The following is a 21,218-nucleotide window of genomic DNA, read 5'->3' as shown; positions in this document are numbered from 1 at the left end:
GTGCAGCTCCTATTCATCAACAGTCGTTAAATGTACGCGCAAAAGTATGACTGTTCGGGTAATTTCTGCACCTTCTTTCCATTTCCTTTTATCCCCTAAATATGTTCTAACACAAGCTTCTTTCGTCAAGGGACTGTGAAATACTAGTCCGAAGTCGTTTGTAAATACCGCTAGTGACTCGACGCGTCGGTACACTCAACTGTCACTGTATCCGTAGTATGGCTGCCGATAGTCTTATTGGCAAAACATTTATTAACCTAGAACTATTTCTACACAAGGTAAATCATTATCACTAAAAACTAAATTAAATACAATATTTTAATTATATGATTACCACGGCAACATTATGTGCCTTTTCAGGTTGCACAGCTTGGTGTATTTGAAGCACTCATTTTTAATTACAAACTGAAAGTCGGCGTTTTGGAACCTGCTAGTAATCTTTTTAAACCTATTGTCAACGAGCTTATAAACGAATTGCAGGTGAGAAAGGTTCATCACACGAGAAAGCACACGATTATTTCTGTATCTGAGTGCTAATTTGTATTTGCAGTTGGTGATTCAGGAGCAGGCTCTTGTTGGACCATACAGTCAACCTGTAGTAACATCGCCTCAAAATTTAAATGGTGTTAGAATTGAAACGTGCAGCAGCAATGAAGAAGGGAAGACTGATACCACTAGAACCAACGAGTCCGTCGTCTTATCATTTTGTGAGATTGATTACTCAACAAAAGACATTCAGAACCTAACATCTCTTCATAATGTGAACGAAGCAGATTCAACAAACCATGAAACACCCTCTAACTTTCAAGACGGGGATGGGAATGGGAATGAGGGTGTAGTGACAGAGAATATCGACAGTCCAAAAGAGAATGTCAAAGCCTGTAAAACATTACGCCGAAAGCACAAAGATGAGCGCTGCTGCAAAACAGAAAATGACGTTACAGGGAAAAGCTCTCATATACAAGATACCGTCAACAACGATTCTAGAAGCAGATTTTTCGTGTGTCCAGTATGCAACAGGTATAGTAGCCCGAACCCGAACCTTCATATAAAAATTCAAGATGCAAATGTACCCTTAGAAAAATATATTTGAACAAATACCATGCCCATTGCTGAAATAAGAGGAAAGATATTTTTGAAGACGGCTTCAAAGTTTATGTTTGTAACGATTAGCTGTGGGAAAATAATCAGCTAACACAGCTGTTTTGAATAATTTATGCTTCTGGTACTGGTGTGCCTACATAATGAATTTCTTCCTGCAATTTTGCTTGTGTCATATCCTCTTTAGTGTTGTGACCATTTATTCAGTGTTTATTTTCAAATGATATCTTAGTTAGCTAGTTATGGTAGTTAGTTCTTTATTCATCTATAGATAATTTTACAGTTGTAGTATACTTATTAATTGCAAATTGGTGTGATCAAGAAAACACACACATTATGGACCAACCAGCAGACTGTGTAATTGTTAAAAATATTGACTTCATGCTCTGGAGGATCAAGTCCGCTCCATCTGAACATCCTAAATTTGGTATTTCTATATCATTTCAGGCAAATGCCAGGATGGTTCCTTTGACAAATTCACAGCTGACTACCTATCCTATCCTCTTTGCGTATATATTTTGGAGCTATTTATTTTCATTGCATTTTGACACAAATCCTGTGTCGTCATAAAATAATTCCAGGATGAACTAATAGATAAAAGACAACAATAAAATATAATTAAATGTTAAAAAACATGCAGGCATGATGTTAGTTACAGATCTAACTGATTTCAAAACTAATAGTACTTTTTTTTTATCTTGTAAGTCATGCACACATTACACTCATTGGAAACACTATAGGCCTACATATTAAGCGTGCAAACAAAGTTGACACTCGGTGTGCTGGCTGATGGAAGCGGCGCAGTCGCTCCAATCAGCCTCTGTGCCGAGTGTCAACTTTGTTTGCACACACAATACGTCAATTTGTCTGAAAGGCTGATCAGTATACACCAGCCTCTCCCTTACATTCTCATTTCATTCCTATTTATCTGTGTGAAAAATTGAGTAAGCATCTCTGTATAATGACAGCAGTGTTGAGCTTCGAAAGACAAGAGGCAGCTACCATTTTTCATCACAGATCTTTGTTTACAATTTTCCAGTAATATGCATTACATTCTGAAAGTATATTATAAAATAACCGACATATTTTCATTTTACCAACCCATGTTACTTTTGAATAATATTTTATAGTTTATATTATTTTCGAGATAAAACATGTTAGTGCTAGTTACCCCTTTCACTGTTGTGGGTAATTTGTTGTAGGGTGATGGGGTTGCAGTTTGATGTGCTGGTAGACTATGTAGTTCTAAGTTTTTTGTGTAATTTTCCTCAGTATGTGTTAGTTAAAATCGGGTGATGATCCTGAATAGTGCTGATAGTGTAATACTAACATACATTTTTTTCCCCTTTATATGTGCAATGGATTGACAGATGTACTCAGACAAGGCAGTTAAAATCCGAGCTCTTTAAACAGAGGTTTACAGTAAGCCCAGTTATTGACATCTTGGGTTGTCGAGTGTTCTGCCGGATATCAGCGCCGTACTTGCACGATATTTCGGTCACGTAGCTCGTGACCTTCATCAGGTGCGACCTGAGACTGTCTCAGTACGACGCTGATATCCGGCAGAACACCAGACAACCCAAGATGTCATTAGACCGCCGGGAAAGCCTGAAGAATTACAGCCCAGTTATTGTTTTCTGTCATTCTTATTGCCGGCTTGTATAGGTAGAATATTGTTGTATTTTGTGCATGTTATTCCCCAAAAAGAAGCCATAGTTAAAGAATGAGCCTGGGCACCTTCTATTACCCACTGATGACAAAGCTCTAAAGGCATAACATGTTCATGACAGTCTTTTGTTAGTATCTTTGTGTGCTCAATCCAGCTCAGCTGACAGTGAATGGTCATAGCTAAAATTTTTGTGTTTGTTACAGTTAATGGAATTAACATCTACACGTGGCATTATTAATTCCCCTCTTCAAACTGGAATTTGTGCACTTTGTTTTATTTATGTTCAACATTAGTTAATGGTTGACTAGAAGTAAACATCCCTCAAAGTGTCTACATCTACATGACTACACAGTAATTCTTACTTAAGTGCCGAGTAGAGGGTTTATTGAATCACCTTCAGACTAGTTCTCTGCTCCACTCTTGAAGAGCATGGGAAAAATGAACACTTAAATCTTTATGTGCCAGTTTCAATTTCTCTCACTTTTATTACGATGATCATTTCTCCCTATGTAGGTGGCCACCAGTAAAATATTTTCATATTCAGAAGAGGTAGATGGTGATTGAAATTTCATGAAAAGATCTTGCTGCAGCAAAAAGTGCTTTTCTTTCTAATGATTGCCACCCGTAACTCTTGTATCACATCTGTGACACTCTGTCCCCTCTTTCGCGATAATATATAAAAGGTGGGGTCAGGGGAAATGCCAGATTCCACCCATCTGCGTGACCCATGACATAAGTGTGTTGTGTTGTATGATGTTATTGTGGTGCAGTGTTTTGAGTCAGGTCATGTTTGTAGATGACTTGTTGTAGTAATTGTTGGTGCACTCTTGTGGTGGATGTTCATGTGTGAAGTTTTTGTGTTACATGTGGTATGTGATCATTTGACTTTGTGTAATCATTCTGTGAAGTTGTTGTTGGAAGAATGTGTTTGTTTTGGGCATTTATGTGTTCTTATTTGTCTTAGTTATAATTGTCATGTTTTTACTGAAATGCAGTACAGTTTTTCTTGTTTTTTCTAGCGATGGATATAATTGAAAAATTTATTAGTTATTCGCTCTGGCTTGCTCTGGGTGATGATATGACAACAACTATAAGGTTTTTTCAGGAGTTTTACTTGATTGCCGACTGTGTAAGAAGTTATGTGTTATGAGATTAAGTTGACTAGAGTCCCAGCTTCTCAAACCAGGGTCCTGTATGTGTGGCAGTGTCACTGTGACAATATTTGCAAAACTATTTGATGAGGACGTGGTTTGAGCAATTTTCTCTTACATATTATTTTTGTTATTGTTCATCTTTACATTTTTGTGTCAATAAGGCAGGAGTGAATGCACAAAGTGTGTTGGATTGATTTTATTTTTGTAGGGAAATGTATAATTGGGATGGTAGTGGAGATTGAAGAGTCTTAATTTGTATGTGTGTGTGTGTGTGTGTGTGTGTGTGTGTGTGTGTGTGTGTGTGTGTGTGAGATTTTTTTTTTTGGGTGGGGGAGGGGATAGCTAACTTGCTTGTAATTTTTTGTTTTATTTGGTTTTTAAAGTGTTGTTTACAACTTGTTTGTTTTGATGTATAGTATTTTGCTTGTATTTTAGTTGGGCAAGGGAATCTAGGGATTTTGGATTTTCAAATTGTGTATGAGGAGGAGGGGTGTGATATCATTGGCTTCATTTGAGCAATGTACGTTGTGTGAAATTTACAATACCAGGACTTTCAACTTCTGTTTGGGATCTAGGTATTGATGACTTCGTTTGAGCTTTATAGGTGAAGAGAAATTTGTGATACTTTGTTTTGGATTTGCCTATGTTGGTTTTTTTCATATCAAGAGCTTTGTTTGAGCTATGTAGGTTAAGGGAAATGTACAAGTCCTGTGGTTTACATACTTATAGCATTATGCCATATGTTGAGAATTTTTTGTTTGAGTTTGTGGATAATATTTGTTTTTGGATTGTGATGTTTTCATATCATATATTTATTTGTCACTGCCCCAATCCCCTGCTTCCCATGGTTCGTTCTTTAGTTTCATTTTATTACTGGAGTGAACCCTTCTTCGAACTTTTTCGGTGTTCTCCAGCAGCCTTATCTGTTAAGGATCCCATACCGTGCAGTGTTATTCCTGAAGAGGAGGGACAAGCATAGTGTAGGCAGTCTCTTTAGTAGATCTGTTGCATCGTCTAAGTGTTGTGCCAACAAAACAGTCTTTGGCTCACCTTCCCCACAACATTATCTTTGTGAACGTTCCAGTTTAAGTTGTTCATAGTTGCAATCCCTGGGTATTTAGATGAACTGACAGCCTTTAAATTTGTGTGATTTATCATATAAGTAAAATATAATCAAATTCTTTTTGTACTCATCTATATGATCTTAAACTTTTCACTATTTGGAGCCATCTGCCGCTTTTTGCACCATACAAATATCTTGTCTAAATCATATTGCAAATGCTTCACAAGTGTACTGCTGGTCCATAGTGTCCAACAGGCACAGTATTTCAGCAGGCAGCCATATCACCGTTGCCAGGTTCGTTGAGGAACTGAATTCCTGATGGCAGGCAGCCGACTTATATCCCCTCCTACAGCAATCCATTGCCTCAGTGGTCCACATCCGAGAGCGCACATTGGTAGTTGCAGCATAGACGTGTGTGTAAGCCTCTCTGGTCATGGTTGCCATATCGTGTTTGCAAAGTGTGTTTTTCATTAGACTCAGTTCTGGTTTCCAAGCCTTGTTGAGATTATAGGCACAGTCGCAATTGATAAGATTATCTCCAGCACTAATTTCGATGGCTTCTGTCATGACAGTGTACCAGTATTTGTACGTCTGCTTTAAAATCCTGATATGTTCGTGTTCCATCGCATGATTCTCTGGCAAACAGTGCTCAGTGACCACTGATTTGAGGGGGTAAATTAGTAGCGTGCCGCTGCTGTTCTTGGTATTGATCATCAATGGTGTGCACTGTTTGTCCAGTATATGTCTTGCAACATTGGCACGGAATCTGATATAGCCTGGCCTTCCATAAACCAAGGTAATATTTGACACTCCCCAGTAATGCTTTTTTTTATTGGGCTGGCAGGAGACAGTTCTTACATGGAGCTTATTCAGTATGCACTCGTCTGTGATTTCATCCGTCCCCACAGGTTGTACTGTAGTGGTGGGGCAAAGAATGCTCTTAATGTGCCACCCTGAGTATCTATTTTATTGGAACACAGTTCTGAGATGTTCCATTAACTTTGGCAGACACTTTGCATCTGAGATGGTGTGGTGCCTTGTGTACTAGTGTTTTTAGTACTCAGTTAAGTGTGTATTTTCTTCTAATAGACGCTATGGCCCAGGGTGCAATCAGCTGTTCTCTTGACCATATGTCCAGGTTTGGTAGTCCCCCTCTACTTCGATCTCCATAGTGAATTTGATGTTGGGATGTATGGAATTCATATATACCAAGAAATCAAGGAGTTTGTCCCTTCTGTGAGGCCAGATGATAAACATGTCACCCACATAATGGAAAAGGCAGATCAGTTTCCATTTGGATGCCATCAGAGCCTGTTCCTCAAAGTCATCCATATGCAAATTCGCAACCACTGCTGAGAGTGGGTTGCCCATTGTGGCTCCTATCTTTTGCTCTTAGTATCTCCATTAAATAGAAAATATGTGGAGGAGAGGACATGCATGAAAAGGCTGGTGGTCTTATCTCAAATTTCTTACCAGTGAGTTCTAGTGACTCATGTAGAGCCACCCTAGTGAAACAGCATCAAAATTCACCATGATATCTGAGTTCTTCGACCTGAAATTGTTGAGATGTTTCGCAAAATCCTTATAATTTTGGGTGTGATGTTGGCATTCACCCACTTAGTATGTCGATCAGGTATTTTGTCAACAATGGAACATAACTACATACCATCTTTGAGGACTTTGGGAGGCCATCAAATCTTGGTGGTACTGGTCTTTGTGGTGCCAATTTCCTGATGACCCTTCTGGTAACTCAGATTCCTTCAGAAGTGCCTTGATCTTGTTCTCTACTTTCTTGGTGGAGTCAGCAGTTGATCTTGTGGGAGAGAACAACAGTAGCATTAACTTTTTCAGCAGGTAAGATAGCAGTCTCAGAGCACCTGACATGGCGACAGGTCTGATCACCGAAATATTGTGCTTGTTGGACCCTGTGGTCCGGCAGTGCACTTGTAGACTGTTCGAGTAACAAATATGCTGGGAGAAACTGAAGAATCACATTTCGCAGTTGGTTTTGATCTCCTGATGCCTTGGTGTTAAATGACAGCATCATTTGCAAACATCTAGGCGGCTCATATTGTCTCCTAAATCATATATATTTCTTAGAAACAACAGGGGCCTGTAACACTTCCTTTGGAAATGCCAGATACAACTTCTGTCTTACTCACTGACTTTCCATCAGTTACGAAGTACTGTGACCTTTCTGACAAGAAATCACAATTCCAGTTGCACAATTGAAATGATACTCAGTAGGCAGGTAATTTGATTAGAAGTTGCTTGTTAGGAGCAGCATCAATACCCTTCTGGAAATCTAGAAGTATGGAATCAGTTTAAGATCCCCTGTCAACAGGATTCATTACTTTGTGTCTGTTTCACAAGAATGATATTTTCTGACTGATTTCTTGCTATGTGTCAATAGATCATTTTCTTCTAGATAATACATAATTTTCAGAGTATATGTTCCAAATCCTACAGCAAATTGATGTCAGTGATATGGATCTGTAATTCAGCGGGTTACTCCTACTTCCTTTCTTGAGTGTTTGCGTGACCTGTGCAACTTTCCAGGTGTAGAGCTTTCATCGAATGAGCAGTTTTTTATGATTGCTTAGTGTGGAACTCCTGTATCAGCATTCTCTGAAACGAACCTAATTGGTAAACAATCTGCCCCAGAAGACTTGCCTTTCTTAGGTGATTTAAGTTACTTCACTACGCCAAGGATATCTACTTATAATGGAAACACCAGGATGGAGTGTAAAAATATTATAAAAAGGAAAGTTGCTACTCACCATGAAGTGGAGATCCAGTGTCACAAATAGGCACAACAAAAAGACTGTCACAAATAAATCTTTCCGCCAGTAAGGCCTTTGTCAAAAATAGACTTAAAACACACACACGACTGCAGTCTCAGGCAACTGTACCCACACTATAAGCAGCAAGTGTGGCTAAGAAACAAGTGGACCACCCTGTTGCTGAGCATGCTGCCAAACATGATATCATGATATCTTTCATTTCAATGATTTCTTCACAGCCTGTGCCATATGGATCCTTCCCACCAACATCAGCTTTTCTGAATTGCATAGGTGATAACTTTCCCTGCAATACGTCCTACATTCCCATAACCCTCCTAGCCCCTGCCTTCATTAATCATTGTCCTCACCCATACAGCCCCTTCCCTGTTCCCATTCCAGCACTACACAGCCCTCTATCCACCATTGCACCCAGCCTTTTTACTTCTCTCCTTTTCCGCTCCCCTCTCCCTGCCCCCCCCCCCCCCACCTCTCCCCTGCCATCTGCCTATCCTGCAGCACTTCACTCTCCACCACCCCTACCCTACTATCCCTCCCCCTCCCCACCCCAGCCTCCTCCTTACCCCCACCCAGCCGCCACTCCCATCATGCACTGGTGCTGCTGCTGCTGCTGCTGCTGCTGATAGTGTGGCTACAGTTGCCTTAGACTGCAGTCGTGTGTGTGTGTGTGTGTGTGTGTGTGTGTGTGTGTGTGTGTGTGTGTGTGTGTGTGTGTGTGTGTGCCGTCTATTTTTGACAATAGCCTTACTGGCCAAAAGCATTATTTGTGACAGTCTTTTTGTTGTGCCTATCTGCGACTCAGCATTTCCGCTATATGGTGAGTAGCAACTTTCCTTTTCATAATATCTACTTATAAGTTAATCATGTAACTCACATTGCAGTTGTTCTTGATTTGAATTCTGGAATATTTTCTTCCCCTTCTTTGGTGAAAGTAAACTCTGCTTTAGTGGCACTGTCATTGGTAACATTACCAATGCTATCGAGCAGCAAAGGTATTGATTGTGTCTTGCCACCTGTATACTTTACATATGACCAGAACCTTTTTGTATTTTCTACCAGTTTTTAAGGCAGAGTTTCATTGTGGATAGTATTAAAAGCATCTTGAATTGAAGTCCACACTAAATTTCGAGCTTCTTTAAAGCATCACGATTTTTAGATATTATGCTTCTTAATTTTGGTATACTTTTTCCATTGATTGTGCAATAGTGTTCTGACCTGTTTTGTGTACCATTATCAGTTCCATCTCTTGTTAATTTATTTGGTAAAAATCTCTCAGTTGGTATCAATACAATTTCTTTGAATTTAAGCCACATCTGGTCCACACTTACATAGTTTGTGAGGAGTGGAGACTCTCTTTGTAGTTAGTTTGGAAGGAGTGGAGACTCTCTCTTAGAAAGATATCAACCAATTTTTTAATTGCTTTTTGAAATAGGTATATTTTATGTTTGTTTTTGGTGGATTTTGATGTTATAGTATTCAATCTGACTACAACCACCTTGTGGTCAGTAAGCTTTGTGTTCATCAAGATGCGACCCGCTTGCAAAGGATTATTTGTTGCTAAGATGTCACGTATACTTTTGCAGCCACTTATACTTTAAGTGGACTCCTGAACAAATTGCTCAAAAATATTTTCACAGGAAACATTTTGTATAATTTCTGACAATGTTTTTTGCTTACGACCGACCTCAAACATGTATTTTTGCCAATATATCAAAGACAGGTTGACGTCACTACCAACTAAAGTTGTATGAGTGGGATACTTATTTGAAATGAGACTTAAGCTTTCTTTGAACCTTTCAGCAACTCTATCATCTGAGTTAGGGGTCTGTAAAAGGGACCAGTTATTAATTTATTCCAGATATCAAGTTTAACCTCTACCAATACTAACACACAGGAACTGTCAATTACACTACAAGGTAAACTACTTCTAGCAGCAACAAACACACCACCAACAACAGTATTTAATTGGCTGAACTTAAACTTTGCTTTAGCCAGCTTTCGGAACCTGTAACTATTTGGGCTTCAGTGCTTTTTATTAGTACTTGAAGCTCTGGTTCTTTCCCAACACAGCTACGGCAGTTTACAACTATAATACTGATTGGTCCTAGGTCTGTCCTCAACCTGTGATTACCATGCATCCTTTGAGACCGAATTGCTATTGTACTTTTGCAAGGCACTCTAACCTAAAAAAACAACTCTGTCCACAATACCCAGTGCCCACTCCATGTGTAGTCATCTCCTGTGTTTACTGGAAGCTTGATGCATTAATTGTAACCCAAAACCCCACCACCTGATGGTCCAAATGAAGGAATCTGCAGCCAACACATTTGCAGAACTGCTTGAGCCTCTGATTCAGACCCTCCACTTGGCTCTGTACCTAAGGTCCGCAGTTGGTCCTGTCCATGATACTACAGGTGGTAAGTCTACCTTCATCTGTAAAGCAAGAGTGGCATTCTTTGCCACTTCATATAGCTGCCAGAAACCAGAGAGAATCTCTTCCAATTCAAAGTGATGCACATCATCAGTGCCAACATGAGCCACCACTTGCAGTTGGCTGCCCCCTGTTCCACGTCTGGGATGTCTCCAGTATGTACACAGAGTGCACACTTTTTCTTCCCCTCCTTGGCAGCCATATCAATTGGAGATCACAACTAGCAGTAACGCCACCTCTCTGAATGTCCGAATCTGTCAGGCCAAGAGGCTTTCTCTGTCAGGAGTTCTGTAGTTTTATATGTAATAACACTGTTGCTGTCATTGTCAAAGAGATTTTTTTCCCATGAACCCATCTTTATCTGGAAAGCGACTGATTTATATCAATAACAGTAATGATCCTAAGTTTCTACCTAGAGAAACTCTTAGTAAAGTGTTTTGGTTCTGATCGAAGTGTTATTAAAATTTTCACTTTATTTGAGATCTATGCCAACTCAACTGTTTGTACCCTGTTTTGCAATTGTGGTTGGAACCATTCATTTGCTGCTACTCTTATTCCTAATGATTCTGAATTATTTGTAAAATTTTATGTTTAATATTATCAAATCCTTGGATAGCTCTAAATATAGCAGTACACAATCTTTATTTAGTGCACAATGTAAGCGTTTTTGTTAGCTCCATCATGGCTGACTTGGTACTACATCCACATCCTGCAAACCACTGTGAATTGCATGGGAGAGGGTACTTCCCATTTGACCACATATTAGGGTTTCTTCCCATTGCATTCACATATGGAGCACAAGAAGAATGACTGCTTAAGTGACTATGTTTGTTGCAGTTTATTTACTCTTTTCTTCACTGTCCCTAAGGAAATGATATGTGGGAGGCTGTAATGTATTCCTAGATTAACCACTTAATACTGGTCCTTGAAACTTTGTAAGTAGATTTTCATGTGGTAGTTGGCATCTATCTTCAAGAATGTGCCAGTTCTGGTTTATTAGCATTTCCATGACACTATCCTGTGGGGTACACAAACTTTTATTCATTTGTGTTGCCCTTCTTTGTATACATCCTGGAAAAAATACCATAAATATAATTCTGTGGTCCATGGTATAGAAACAGAGTAAGCTGTGATGCACATTGATTGCCTCTGAAGTATTATTTATTCGATTCTTTCTTTAATTTTACCTCCCATTGTGCATAATGAGATGGAAATCATCTGTTGGATACACATTTATTTGCTTTGCTTTGAGACCAGAGTTAAGTCCCCTCAGCAGGAAGCTGAGGTTTTCAGAGTGAAGTTACAGTTTTGTAAGTGGTGAATGTCACATGACATCTTCCAGAACAATACTAAATACATTCTATGAAAAGTACTTAGAACAGATAATTTGGAAGCCCCCTCATGAGAGAAAATATTGGTTCTAATGGCAACAAATAGATCCAATCCTCATTGAGGATGTCCATATTGAAACAGGTACCATTTATCATGCAGTTGTTTCAGCAGTGATTACCAAATTACAAAGGGCAACAAAAACAAGTAAAGAAATTTACAAATTCAGCAAACAAAATATAGGTAGTAGTATCGTATCCTAACGTGGAACTTGAAACATCTGACTCTGGATTGAAGCATGTAGAGGAACTGTGGCTGAACTTCAGATGCTTGACCGAACACTGGCTAGATATATCATCTAGTCAAACAGTTCAAGATGTAAGATGCATTCTGTGGTGTACAAGAATAGTAGCAACAGCTACTGCACAATAAAACATAGTGCTGTATATGGAGAAAAGCTAAATGAAATTATTGGTGATGAAGAAGGAAATCAAACACAAATACTTATAGGAAGGTTTATTTAACACTATTACCAGTTTCACACTGATATTCTCATCTTCAAATGGCTAATGTTACCAATTATATTAATTTGGCACAGTGATTTTTGTAGAATATGTGTGCTGTTTGCACTGCAACAGTTGGAACGTTGTACAAGAAAGCATAAGGGCCAAAGCAAGATGGAGTGTCACCCATAGAAGCATATCTAAGTGAATACAACTGTTTCATCTTATCAGATGCTGGCACGTTAGTATGGTTTTGCTATCCAAACAACAGGAAAAGTGGCACTAAACATTAAAATAGTCTTGTGTTGTGCAGGAGTGAATGACATGCTGCTGATGAAAACATTAATGTAATTGGAAATATTAGCCATCTGAAATGGGCAGGGTAGCCCAAAACAGGTTACGGAGTTAAATTAAAGCATTCTATAGGTATTTGCAGCTGGTTACATTCTTCATCACAATCCTTAACAGCTGTACAGTTCAACGGTCCAGCACGGATACAATAACATGTAAATTAAATTTGTTTGGGTTTCAAAAGGGCAGTGTGTGAAGCCTTTGATAACCACTGTAGCAACATTTTATTGAAAGATCTCTCATAAAACCTCCCAAAAGCTGTCAGTGATTCTAAAGTTTTATCCTAACACTCATAGATGACACTGAAAGTTAAAAGCAAAGAAAAGACAGAAATGTTGAAAAACTGAAAAAGGACCCATAGATCTCTCAAACAAAAAGAAAATCCCTAGTCCATCAGTTGGAAGAAAGCACAGGTCACACCATTCTACAAGAAGGGCAGCAAAAATAATTCACAAAATTACCGTCCAGCTTGTTTGATATCCATCTGTTGTGGAACCTTAGAACATATCCCAAGCTCAGATATTATTAGGTATCAAATAAAATGAGCTTCTGCTTTCCAACTACCACTGATCCTGAAAACACTGGTCATGTGAACCTCAATTTGCATTTTTATCACATGACATCCCAAAAGCCATGGATCAAAGCAAACAAGTAAATGCAGTACAGTATTTCTTGATTTCTGAAAAGAATTTGATACAGTGCCAGCCCAACACATGAATGAAAATATGATTCGTTGGAGTAGAGAGATTTGTGACTGGATTGAGGATTTCTTGGTAGAAAAGACACAGTACGTTATCTTTGGTGGGGACTCATCGACAGATGTAGTATTAAATTCAGGTATTTCCCAGGGTTGTGTGTTGGGATCCTGGCTGTTTATGTAATCTCAGACATTTTGCAGATGATGCAATTATGTACAATGATGTACTGTCTGACAAAAGCTGCACAAATATTCATTTAGATTTTATGAAATTTCAGGTGATGCACAGATTGGCAGCTTGCTTTAGATGTTCAGAAATGTAAATTGTGCATTTCACAAGGCCCTAAAATGTAGTATATTGTGATTGCGATATCAGTGATGCACAATTGAAAACTGTCAACTCACACAAATACTGGGGTGTAACAGTTTGGTGTGGATGTGGAATGAAAAGATCATAGGCTCACTCATAGATGAAGCAGGTGACAGACTTCAGTTAATTGGTAGGATACTGAAAAAAATACAATCACTTGACAAAAGGAGGTTGCTTTCAAAAGACTCGTGTGACCCACCCTAGAATATTGCTCAAATATAGCAGAGAGGACTGTCATGGGATGTTGACCAAATATAAAGAATGGCGGCACACAGTCACAAGTTTTATTAACCCATTAAAGAGCAGCATAGAGGTTTTGAAATATCTGAACTGCAGAAATCAAACAATGGAAAATCCACGATGTGTAACAATATTGTGAAAAGGAAAGTTGCTACTCACCATATAGCGGAGATGCTGAGAATGCTGAGTCGCAGATAGGCACAACAAAAAGACTGTCACAAATAAAGCTTTCGGACAGTAAGGCCTTCATCAGAAATATTCCCCCCCCCCCCTCCAAACAAACACAAACACACACACACACACACACACACACACACACACACACATACACATATATATGACTGCAGTCTCGGGCAACTGAAGCCACATCTGCAGAAACTGAGAGATCATAGTCATTTACTTGCTGGGATATAAAAAAAACCTTTAGGGTCAATATTAAGTGAGGAATCTAGGAATATAAAATTCCCTTCCTATTACTCTCATAGTGACTGCAAACACTAGATTAGACTAATAACAGCACTCACAGTGGCATTTAAGCAATCCTCCTCCTCAAACTCCATATGTGAGTGGAATGTGATGATGCCGTACTAAATGGTACATGCTTTTCTCTGCATTTCAAAGTACAACAAATTTAGACCTTGTCACCCCAGAAACCTCAAGCTTTCTACCAGTCAGAGTGGACTGTCATCAGATCGTGTCAGGATTACCCAAACAGGACAGGCCACAAACAGAATGCAACCAGTCGGTTTGGACTGAAAACAAAACACTTGGGGACTTGAGAGTGAACCACAAATGAAGGAAGATGGAGGGTACAAATTGTGGACAGTAGTCTCAGGTAGCACTTGATGACAGTGACTAGTCACGTCACCAAAATATCATATAGGGAAGAAAACAATATTGGGCAGTACCGACAATTCAAGAATGCAGCAAATTGCTCGGAAAGCCTGAGGAATTACCTTTCACAGTGATTTGCAGAGTATGGATGTAGATGTGGAAGTTACACTTCATACTCATAGTAGGAGTTCAGTAAAAGTAAATCTAATTTTCATGAGATTTGATTAGACTTGTCATTTCACGTTCCACATCCTCTTGGGTATGCAAGAATAGCAGTTGTGACTACCATAAAATTTTATTTTAGATTTTGATAACTCATAACATTCATTCCCTTCACATTCAGTACTATATGTAAATGCCTTCATATTGACACTATTGTGCCATAGTGTGAAGTTTTAATTTGGATAACTATGCTTTCTCTTTTCTTAATCAAAAAATTTCTCATTTTGACTTATTTTGTCCACTATACATAAAGTCACTAAAGTATTCTGAATCCAGGAAATTTCTCAAGGAAAGTCGATTGGCAGCACATTTATCGAAGTGTGGCAAGGCAAAGGGCAAGGCAGAAACGAGGTTTTGTGAATATTGTGACATGGGATTTTCTTCACAACGTGTGTTAAATTTACATATTGAAAGGGTAAGTAATTAAGAATCTTACAGGCATTAGTAGTATAATAAATGTGTAATTTGTGTTTGCAAAGATTTATGAGTGTACACTGACAGCAGAGAAGAAGAAACTAACATATTTTGCATGAGGTTTTGTTACTTTATTGATACTTGTTTAAGTTCATAGTAAGTTATCAGAGTTTAATTTTAAATTGGCAAAATTCGTAATGGTCGTCTGATCAGAAGGTATGAAGTTTTATGGAATCTTAGTGTAGTATAATGTTTTAATAATGTTACTAAAATTAGTGGATTTAGGTGTACTTATTATAAGTAATCAAACAGTAGATAATGAAACTTACTGGCAGATTAGAACTGTGTGCTGGACTGGGACTCTGACTCGGGACTTTTGCCTTTCATTGGCAAATGTCCTACCAAGCATGACTCACAACCCAGCCTCATAGCTTTACTTCTGCCAGTACCTCATCTCCTGCCTTCACAGAAGTTCTCATGTGAAACTTGCAAGAGTTAACACTTCAGGAAGAAAGGCTATTGTGGAGACATGGCTTAGCCACAGCATGGCCGGGGGAGGGGGGGGGGGGGGGGTTCCAGAATGAGATAGTATTCATTCTGAATAAGTAATGATTTTTTACTCTTGGCGGCGAAGTGTTTTTTAGAAAATAATAGTTTTTTACTAAAGAAAACATCCTCTAATGAATGACATTATATATAGACAAATGAAGTTACCTTTTAAAGTTAGAAATAAAGAGTTACAAAATTTTGCCGGTCACCAATAATAAAATCCCGAGTATACTTGTGCACTGGACTTTGACTAAAATATCCTGAAACTGGAAATCATTTTTTAATTTCTGTGTAGTTGCGAAGTCGAACCATGCATTTCACAGTGGTTTCATATGAACATAAATCTTGGAGAAGCTAGCTGGAGCCCAATGGATGTGATGTATTTATCTCATACCACTGGCAGACATTTGTCACTCAGTTGACAAACTGTCGTGACTTTGTCTCCAATGAAGTAACATCGCATTGCTCTTCACTTTCTGAGTCACTAAATCCAGTGTCAAACTCTGGATCACTTTAGCCAACCTTTTTTTTTTTTTTTTAAACTCTGCCTAAACAACAATACAGGAGAGAAGCTGAAAGCATTTGTTTTGTTGTAAAGTACCCAAAGCTACACTCAGTAAAGGTGATGTCTAATGGCAACCACCACAACCAGAACATGAGAGCTGTGATGTGCTACGAATGTAGGACTAGATGCTCTCTAGTGGTTGAACACTTAACTATCAGTGCTTAAATGAATCTATACAGTTTTTTTTCCCTCCTCCCCCTAAAAAAAGATCTGTTCTTAGGTTGCTCGAGCGTACTCGGGATTTAAAGTTTCTGTCAAAATAATTAAAATGAGATAACTCAGGATTTAATGTTAAGGGGTTAAATAACTGTTATTATTCCATGTGACTTACAATTTGAATGCCTGAAGAATGCCTGCAGCTCTCTAAATTTATCAGGCTTAATCTCAGTTTGGTACTCAGTCACAAAGACCCAACTAAGAAAAGAACTCATAAGCTGCACAGTTTTGATCGTGTACCTGTAATATGTTGACTAAAGGAAAGCATTTAGTAGTGAAAATACAAGTCGTGAGTCATCAGATTCACTAGCAGCACAGAACAAATAATTGCTAAATTTGTCTTAGTATTTGCACTACAAGTAACAGATTTGAAGTGAAGTGTTCATGTATCAACTGTGGAAAGAGGAATCATGTTGTAGAGTTAACTGACTTGCAAATGAAAGAAACATAGTTGCATTTATAGCTAAACCTAGTTTACAAGGAGACATTACATTGCAAAACAATGTTTCAAAACTGTGCTGTTAGCAACTGCGTATGCGTGGCTCACAGGGGTGAAAATCATTAACACTATTCAGTTTTAAGTCGTTCCAACTTTCACAGCATGACTATCAGTCGTGTGTTTTATTTTATGTTTTTATTTACACATGAAGATCCGTAGGGCCATATTGAGCAGCAAATCTCCAAGGTCATGGAACATGTCAGTACATGAAATTACAACATAAAAGTAATAACAGATAAAAATAAAATATTGATGAACTCGAAAAAGTCAATCCATAAGTTCAAGTAAACACAGTCAACAATACAACAAGAATCAGCTTAATTTTTCAAGGAACTCCTTAACAGGATAGAAAGAGTGACCCACAAGGAAACTCTTCAGTTTCGATTTGAAAATGTGTGGATTACTGCTAAGATTTTTGAATTTGGGTGGTAGCTTATTGAAAAGGGATGCAGCAGTATACTGTACACCTTTATGCACAAGAGTTAAGGAAGTCCGATCCAAATGCAGGTTTGATTTCTGCCTTGTATTAAATGAGTGAAAGTTGCTTATTCTTGGGAATAGGCTAAAGTTGTTAACAAGAAATGACAGTAAGGAATACATACATTGAGAGGCCGATGTCAAAATACCTAGACTCATGAACGGGGGTCGACATGAGGTGTGCGAACTTTACACCACTTATTGTCTGAAGCGCCCGTCTCTGAGGCAAAAATATCCTTTTGTAATGGGAAGAGTTACCCCAAAATACAGGGTGTTACATAAAGGTACGGCCAAACTTTCAGGAAACATTCCTCACACACAAAGAAAGAAAGTATGTTATGTGGACATGTGTCCGGAAATGCTTACTTTCCATGTTAGAGCTCATTTTATTACTTCTCTTCAAATCACATTAATCATGGAATGGAAACACACAGCAACAGAACGTACCAGCATGTCTTCAAACACTTTGTTACAGGAAATGTTCAAAATGTCCTCCGTTAGCGAGGATACATGCATCCACCCTCCATCGCATGGAATCCCTGATGCGCTGATGCAGGCGTATTGTATCACAGCCCTCCACAATATGAGCACGAAGAGTCTCTACATTTGGTACCGGGGTTGCGTAGAAAAGAGCTTTCAAATGCCCCCATAAATGAAAGTCAAGAGGGTTGAGGTCAGGAGAGTGTGGAGGCCATGGAATTGGTCCGCCTCTACCAATACATCGGTCACCGAATCTGTTTTGAGAAGCGTACGAACACTTCGACTGAAATGTGCAGGAGCTCCATCGTGCATGAACCACATGTGTCGTACTTGTAAAGGCACATGTTCTAGCAGCACAGGTAGAGTACCCCGTATGAAATCATGATAACATGCTCCATTGAGCGTAGGTGGAAGAACATGGGGCCCAATCAAGACATCACCAACAATGCCTGCCCAAACGTTCACAGTAAATCTGTGTTGACGACGTGATTGCACAATTGCGTGCGGATTCTCGTCAGCCCACAAATGTTGATTGTGAAAAGTTACAATTTGATCATGTTGGAATGAAGCCTCATCCGTAAAGAGAACATTTGCACTGAAATGAGGATTGACACATTGTTGGATAAACCATTCGCAGAAGTGTACCCGTGGAGGCCAATCAGCTGCTGATAGTGCTTTCACACACTGTACATGGTACGGAAACAACTGGTTCTCCCGTAGCACTCTCCATACAGTGACATGTCAACGTTATCGTGTACAGCAGCAACTTCTCTGATGCTGACATTAGGGTTATCATCAACTGCACAAAGAATTGCCTCGTCTATTGCAGGTGTCCTCGTCATTCTAGGTCTTCCCCAGTCGCGAGTCATAGGCTGGAATGTTCCGTGCCTCTAAGACACCGATCAAATGCTTCAACCGTCTTCCTGTCGGGACACCTTCATTCTGGAAATCTGTCTCGATACAAACGCACTGAGCCACGGCTATTGCCCTGTGCTAATCCATACATCAAATGGGCATCTGCCAACTCCGCATTTGTAAACATTGCACTGACTGCAAAACCACATTCGTGATGAACACTAACCTGTTGATGCTACGTACTGATGTGCTTGATGCTAGTACTGTAGAGCAATGAGTCGCATGTCAACACAAGCACCGAAGTCAACATTACCTTCCTTCAATTGGGCCAACTGGCGGTGAATCGAGGAAGTACAGTACATACTGACGAAACTAAAATGAGCTCTAACATGGAAATTAAGCGTTTCCAGACACATGTCCACATAACATCTTTTCTTTATTTGTGTGTCAGGAATGTTTCCTGAAAGTTTGGCCGTACATTTTTGTAACATCCTGTATAATACCACCAAGCAAGGTGGCGCAGTGGTTAGCACACTGGACTCGCATTCGGGAGGACAACGGTTCAATCCCATCTCCAACCATCCTGATTTAGGTTTTCAGTGATTTCCCTAAATCGTTTCAGGCAAATGCCGGGATGGTTCCTTTGAAAGGGCACGGCCGATTTCCTTCCCGATCCTTCCCTAACCCGAGCTTGCGCTCAGTCTCTAATGACCTCGTTGTCGACAGGACGTTAAACACTAACCACCCACACCTGTATAATACCATATGACATAAGTGAATGAAAATAAGCGAAGTAGACTAATCTTCTTGTCGAATGATCACTCACTTCAGATGGTTCTGAAACAGAGGATGACAGACTAAAGGCCGAAATACTAAATGTCTTTTTCCAAAGCTGTTTCACAGAGGAAGACTGCACTGTAGTTCCTTCTCTAGATTGTTGCACAGATGACAAAATGGTAGATATCGAAATAGACGACAGAGGGATAGAGAAACAATTAAAATCGCTCAAAAGAGGAAAGGCCGCTGGACCTGATGGGATACCAGTTCGATTTTACACAGAGTACGCAAAGGAACTTGCCCCCTTCTTGCAGCGGTACCGTAGGTCTCTAGAAGAGCGTAGCGTTCCAAAGGATTGGAAAAAGGCACAGGCCATCCCCGTTTCCAAGAAGGGATGTTGAACAGATGTGCAGAACTATAGACCTACATCTCTAACGTCGATCAGTTGTAGAATTTTGGAACATGTATTATGTTCGAGTATAATGACTTTTCTGGGGTCTAGAAATCTACTCTGTAGGAATCAGCATTGGTTTCGAAAAAGACAATCGCGTGAAACAAAGCTCGCGCTATTCGTCCACGAGACTCAGAGGGCCATAGACAGGGGTTCCCAGGTACATGCTGTGTTCCTTGACTTCCGCAAGGCATTCGATACAATTCCCCACAGTCGTTTAATGAACAAAGTAAGAGCATATGGACTATCAGACCAATTGTGTGATTGGATTGAAGAGTTCCTAGATAACAGAATGCAGCATGTCATTCTCAATGGAGAGAAGTCTTCCGAAGTAAGAGTGATTTCAGGTGTGCCACAGGTGAGTGTCGTAGGACTGTTGCTATTCACTAATATACATAAATGACCTTGTGGATAACATCGGAAGTTCACTGAGGCTTTTTGCGGATGATGCTGTGGTATATCGAGAGGTTGTAACAATGGAAAATTGTACTGCAATGCAGGAGGATCTGCAGCGAATTGACGCATGGTGCAGGGAATGGAAGTTGAATCTCAATGTAGACAAGTGTAATGTGCTGCGAATACATAGATAGAAAGATCCCTTATCATTTAGCCACAATATAGCAGGCAGCAACTGGAAAAGTCAATTCCATAAATTATCTGGGAGTAGGCATTAGGAGTTATTTAAAATGGAATGATCATATAAAGTTGATCGTCTGTAAAGCAGATGCCAGACTGAGATTAATTGGAAGAATCCTAAGGAAATGCAATCCGAAAACAAAGGAAGTAGGTTACAGTGCACTTGTTCGTCCACTGCTTAAATATTGCTCACCAGTGTGGGGTCCGTACCATATAGGGTTGATAGAAGAGATAGAGAAGATCCAACGGAGAGCAGCACGCTTCGTTACAGGATCATTTAGTAATCGCAAAAAGATTACGGAGATGATAGGTAAACTCCAGTGGAAGACTCTGCAGGAGAGACGTTCAGTAGCTCGGTACGAGCTTTTGTTAAAGTTTCAAGAACATACCTTCACCGAGGAGTCAAGCAGTATATTGCCCCCTCCTACGTATATCACGCGAAGAGACCATGAGGATAAAATCAGAGGGATTAGAGCCCACACAGACGCATACCGACAATCTTTCTTTCCACGAACAATATGAGACTGGAATACA

At 39.5% G+C, this 21,218-nt stretch overlaps 1 protein-coding gene across 2 annotated transcripts in view; it reads left to right on the top strand.

The window, feature by feature from the left end:
- The first annotated feature begins 200 nt into the window (after positions 1-200).
- Positions 201-21,218, top strand: part of LOC126174990 (oocyte zinc finger protein XlCOF7.1-like) — a 76,430-nt gene continuing 55,412 nt past the window's right edge. For both annotated transcript variants that reach the window (XM_049921471.1, XM_049921470.1), the window contains exons 1-4: positions 201-278; positions 361-480; positions 551-1,020; positions 15,042-15,180. In XM_049921471.1, coding sequence (XP_049777428.1) covers positions 219-278; positions 361-480; positions 551-1,020; positions 15,042-15,180 — 789 coding nt within the window. In that variant the 5' untranslated portion in view covers positions 201-218. The remainder of the gene's footprint in view (positions 279-360; positions 481-550; positions 1,021-15,041; positions 15,181-21,218) is intronic.

The sequence above is a fragment of the Schistocerca cancellata genome, chromosome 3, assembly GCF_023864275.1.
Source record: "Schistocerca cancellata isolate TAMUIC-IGC-003103 chromosome 3, iqSchCanc2.1, whole genome shotgun sequence".
NCBI classification, from domain to species: Eukaryota; Metazoa; Arthropoda; class Insecta; order Orthoptera; family Acrididae; genus Schistocerca; species Schistocerca cancellata.
The sequence above is the reverse complement of the archived record's forward strand: the minus strand, read 5'-3'. Positions and strand labels throughout refer to the sequence as shown.